General features: G+C 34.3%; 1 protein-coding gene across 1 annotated transcript; it reads left to right on the top strand.

The window, feature by feature from the left end:
- Window positions 1-202: 202 nt before the first annotated feature.
- On the top strand, window positions 203-3693 carry LOC120345624 (cyclin-dependent kinase 2-interacting protein-like). Its single transcript, XM_078115535.1, has 5 exons — window positions 203-338; window positions 556-696; window positions 1654-1927; window positions 2377-2526; window positions 3282-3693. Exons 3-5 carry the CDS (start codon window positions 1737-1739, stop codon window positions 3562-3564), a joined length of 624 nt encoding a protein of 207 aa, XP_077971661.1. The 5' UTR covers window positions 203-338; window positions 556-696; window positions 1654-1736; the 3' UTR covers window positions 3565-3693.
- Window positions 3694-5217: the final 1524 nt, after the last annotated feature.

Here is a 5217-nt window from a genome sequence, read left to right as displayed (position 1 = left end):
TGGATGTATTTAAAGGAGATAATAAAGCACTTGATGCAGGCAGACATAAAATAAACGAGGAATTCAGAAAGCACAAATCTGAGGAAGATCCAAAAAAGTAAATATGGTAAATTCTTATTTACCCCTTATCACCGCTGCATAGTTGGCACACCTATCATCTTATTCACTGATCTATACACTTGCTTTGTTCCACCTACAGAGCTACTACTGTCATACTGTAATTGCAAACTTGTGTACTAACTTAAACAGAATTTAAATTGAAATTAACATACATGATCCAAATTCTGTATGATAATTCCCGGATAAGAGCATATTGTCAAATACAGAAATACTGGCAGGTAGGTTTTTTATGGGCTTATAGATAGAAATTAAAAAACCATCAAATTACCCATGCATTCTCAACAGACAATTAAAGAAGGCTTGTGTAGTAAAGATTTTAATAATCAAAATTTGTTTTTCTCATAGTTGGTTTGAAGTCTCAACACTGTGAAAATAACTTTGTCAATAGTACTAATTTTGAATTTTTACCGAATAACTCTTGTCTTTTCTGCACAGGATAGAAGAACTAATCCAAGTTGCGAAAGATTCTTCCGTGATTTTGAGACAGCATGTTGTCCAACTAGAACAAGTTGAAGAGAATAAATATCGAGCAAATATAACTTCTGACACGTACAAACTCGACAATTTCATGTACAAGTAAGCTGCATTGAATCCTAGATGTTAACTATTTGTAGTTGTGATATTATAAAGGTAATTATTTGCTGTGTTCATTGATAGCAGCTCTGTGAAGTCTGAGTTTGTTATGTTTCTATTGGTTGAGGTTGTTGTCGTCATTACCAACACTTTCGTAGCCAGGAATTTTCGAAGGAGGTTCTGAAATTTTTAATTGCCAAGTTAGACGGTAACAGTCAGCGGGTGCGAATCCTAGTGGTCTAAGAAGCGTGTATGTTGCTATGTATGAACAAAAAATGCCTTTTTTACATTTCAAAATGTGGGTTCAGAGTCGCCTCTGATTTCAAACTTCCCAGAGTTGAAATTTTTTAATTGGCTTGAGTCAGAATTTAATTAATGATAATATCAAGTCAAAATTTCAAACAGACCCTGCAGAAACAATGAGTTTAATAACATTGTCAACAGACAATTGAAGAAAGCAAGCATTTTTTCTTCAACCTGAAGATGGGGACTGAGTTGAAGTTCAATTTTGTCAACCCCAAGTTAATAGTAAAAGCCACAGTCATTTTTTAAGTGGTTCTGTGTTTGGGTTCTAAATCCAGTGTCAGTATTTCCCACATTCGTGATTATTGGTTATATTTTTGGGATTGTATGTATTTGGATAGCTGAGTATATTCGACTTCAAATCTAAGAGATTCAGTAGGTTTGGATTACCGTAGGTGCATGAAATCTTGATTCATAATATAGTATTTCTGAGGTGATTGAAATACTTGTTTATCAGTAAAATGTACACTTGACATGACAAAATGTTTTATTCTAGTATGTCGTACATTCTATATTAGGTATATCATGTGGCAATTTGGAATACTTGTATAAACATATGCATTTATTAAGATTTAATTATGCATTTATTAAAGTTAAACATATTTAAATCATTGTACATTATATAGGGAAGAATGATAAAATTGGTCATTTGTGTAGGGAAGTTACGGAAGCAGAACTTCTAGAAGCATCAAGAAAACGAAAAGGCAGGAAAAATATTTGTAAAAACAGTGAATCAAGTGATGGCAACACCAGAGATAAATAGGACCAGGAGGACGTCAACCACACCTAAGCATGGACAATTGACTGGTTTTCCAAGAAGAATTAAAGATTGTGTAGCGGACATACACAATGTAATACAAAAATGGGAGAATTTAAAAAACAAAGGATTCAATTTAGTATCTGATATTGCCAATTTGAAGATAGCATCAAGGTATTATAACTGATAATGATTTTTTATTTTTTGTTTGTATGGATATTGATGACTTAATAGATAGTAAAGTACAAAACAATGTATATTGAAATCACTGAGGGCTGTATGAATGATCTGTTTACTTGGATCTTGCTCGTATCTTTCGCCGCTTACGCTTCCTCATGCGCTTCTTTCTCAACTTAGGCCTCGTCTCCTTTCATAAACTCGAAAAACGAGTCTCGTGGAATTTCACTTCGATTAAAGTAGACAGTGACCTTACTCCCAAGTTATCCCTCACCTGTATACAAATTTGAGAGTGGTTTAATCATATGGAAAATTACCGTCTCAAAACTCTCTCATCCACTCACTCACTTTATTGGATACATTGGAGGGGCAGCTTGTAAAAGTCTTTTTTACCTTGATAATATTAACATACTGATTTAACACTAAGTATTAAAATATTTTTTAAGAGCATATGATGAGGCATCTTGTTATCCTAATGGTTTGGAGAACATGTGTTCAAATTTAAAAATTATTTATGACAACATGGAAAATCTATGTATCAAGATGAACAAAATAACTGTGCAACTTCAAAAAATAGCAAAATTGAATTCTCAGAGGTAATAATAGTTTGTCACTTCCATATTTTGCTTTTAATACTGTAATGTACATTTTACTTTCACCACTCTTGTAATTACCCATCGATCTTAAGATTGGTGAGTATGTTGATAGGTATTTGTCTGTATGTCTGTTTGTATGTCTGTTATATGAACACGATATCTCAAGAAGCGAGGTTGAATCTGTTCCAAATTTTGCATATGCATTCATCATATCTCGGACCAGAAGCCGGATGAATTATGTCGTATAATTAGCGTAGCGAGTTATTAATTAATTAGTGATGGGACACGCGGTGTCACTATAGAGTCATGAATCGAAACCGCAGTTTCGATCGATAAGTCTTCGGTCTCCGACCGATATTCACGTTTGTTCATTACAAACTTTCCTTTAGCGTAGTTGTATTCATTCACGATTATTTGAACTCAATTTAACCCTGTGTAAAGAATACAATTTTGGTATCAAGCTTTTGCTGGATAAGGTCATGGACTCATGGTCAATTATCCAGTATCACAAAGTTCAAGCACAGATCATAGCAAAGTTATATTATAATTTATATCATAAAGAATAGATAATAGCTAAATTATGGTAGTTTAACGAGGCCCTGTTTATTGATGAGTATACCTTGAGTATGGAGAATTACATCCTGACACACACATACCTGCCACAGTATAACTTTTAAAAAAGATTGAACCCTAATCACAAGAAGAAGTTGACTTTTTTCACTTTAGTATAATCTGTTTACTCATACACATTTCAGCTCAAGTGACATTTACTTTATGACATGGCCAGCTTCAAATCTTTTTGAGACTGTCAAACAAATTTCTGATATGCACAATGAAGAATTAGAAGCTAAAAGAGCAATTGTGGAAAGTATTGCCCATGTTGATCTGATGTCAAATGGGGAAATCAGAGACACAGACTCTAGTCGTGATATACTGATGACATATGTGGCATGTTGGCTCCATGAACCTTTTATTAATGAAGAGACGAGAACAATAATGATGGAAGAGTTGTTATTGGAAACTGGCCATCATCAGTAGCTTGTTTCATTATATAGACTTCACTTCATAACAGTTGAAGATAGTAGAATGAATCGATTTGAATAACAAAAATTGATTGTTTTATTCCACTAATACAAAAATCCACTGTTTATTTGGATATTGCTTCAACCAGTGTTTTTGAAAAAAAATGTCCAATTTTAACTGTTAATTTTAATTAATTCGAATAATATGGAGCAAGGCCGATTTTATGTGAGAAAAGCCAGTAATGGTATTTTGGATAGTTCCCCTGCAACTCGCATAACTGAAGGATTTAGTTCATTTAGATATATTAATGAAGTATTTGATCTACTCAAATAAATCCAAAGCGTGGTTCGCCATATAATTAAGCTGTCTCAACGGCTTTCCTTTCTCCAGAATCTAAGCCAATGCATGCACGTATTTGATGGTTAGGTAGTTAAGAGTTTCACGTTCAAATCGTTTTGAGACTTTTTATTTCTGCGATGAAGATAGAAAATCTCATTCTTCAATTAATTTTTTTGTTGCGGATTTGCTGAAAACTGGTTTCTGTTTTACTCTGAATTAGAGCTTGACCGATATATCGACACCGATATAACTGGTTTCCCAATATTTCTCTCGCCTTCATTTTGCGTTAAAAAGGTGTCTCTCCTGATGGCAGATGATCAGGCATTTCATGCATGGTCATAACTTAAAAAGTTATTATCCGGAGTAACATTTTTGAGAGTACACAATGAGAAAAATGCAAATTTGGTATGACAGAAAACACTAGTTCTATAAATAGAATCGATTTGGAGCTGTTGAGTTAGTAATCACAGAAGCAGGGTTCAGGTAGTTCAAAGCCATGTCATCATAGTTCGGAATTTGCGACCTGAGCAAATTCAATTTTGAATTTGTCGGGCAACAGTTTTATCTATATTAATGGTTGCTTATCATTTTGCTGAGAATAACACAAAAAAACGGAATCTATTCTAATTGACCAAGTAAGGTATTGAGAGTGTGAAATTTCAATTCTCAACAGTTTTCAAAACCCTAATATGGAAATTCACTTTAAAATATATCAATTTATAATTTTCCAATACCCATAACATATACCCACAGTTATATTTAAGTACATCAGATTAACAATTCTTGTTCCTGGGAAAGACTGACGTTGAAGTCACAGGAAAAGTTACAGAATGCGCACTAAGATGGCGCAAAACCTGAGTATAGTATGTGTGTGTACCGGTTGAGATTCAGGTTGTGCGACATCTTGGTGCGCATACTTCTGGAGCACCGACCTGAGCTATTATGTCTTGTGTAATAATAATGGCCCTGCTTCAGAGGCAAAAACCGTCGCATGTAATACTTCAATAGAATCGTTGAAAAAAGTCTATATGACTTGAAACGATTAGAAATACATTTTATAAGTCTAGCAATTTGTCGACTGTCTAACGTTTGTTTGGATTATCTTTTCTAGTATGAGAATATTCTACAAATAAAGTAGGATGCACATATTTGTCTCGGAGCAGAAGAAAACTAGGTTGGCGCATCGCGCTGGTCATTGGGAACACGCTTGTCATAGCATTTCAAGTCACCTTGGGAGGGTTCGCATGCCGTTGAAGATACGATTATTGTCTGCGACAGTATTGCTGGACTCCTCGTTCCTCCACGATTAGGTCCGTGCATCTGATTTAG

Source organism: Styela clava, chromosome 8, assembly GCF_964204865.1.
Source record: "Styela clava chromosome 8, kaStyClav1.hap1.2, whole genome shotgun sequence".
Classification (NCBI taxonomy): Eukaryota; Metazoa; Chordata; class Ascidiacea; order Stolidobranchia; family Styelidae; genus Styela; species Styela clava.
The sequence above is the reverse complement of the archived record's forward strand: the minus strand, read 5'-3'. Positions and strand labels throughout refer to the sequence as shown.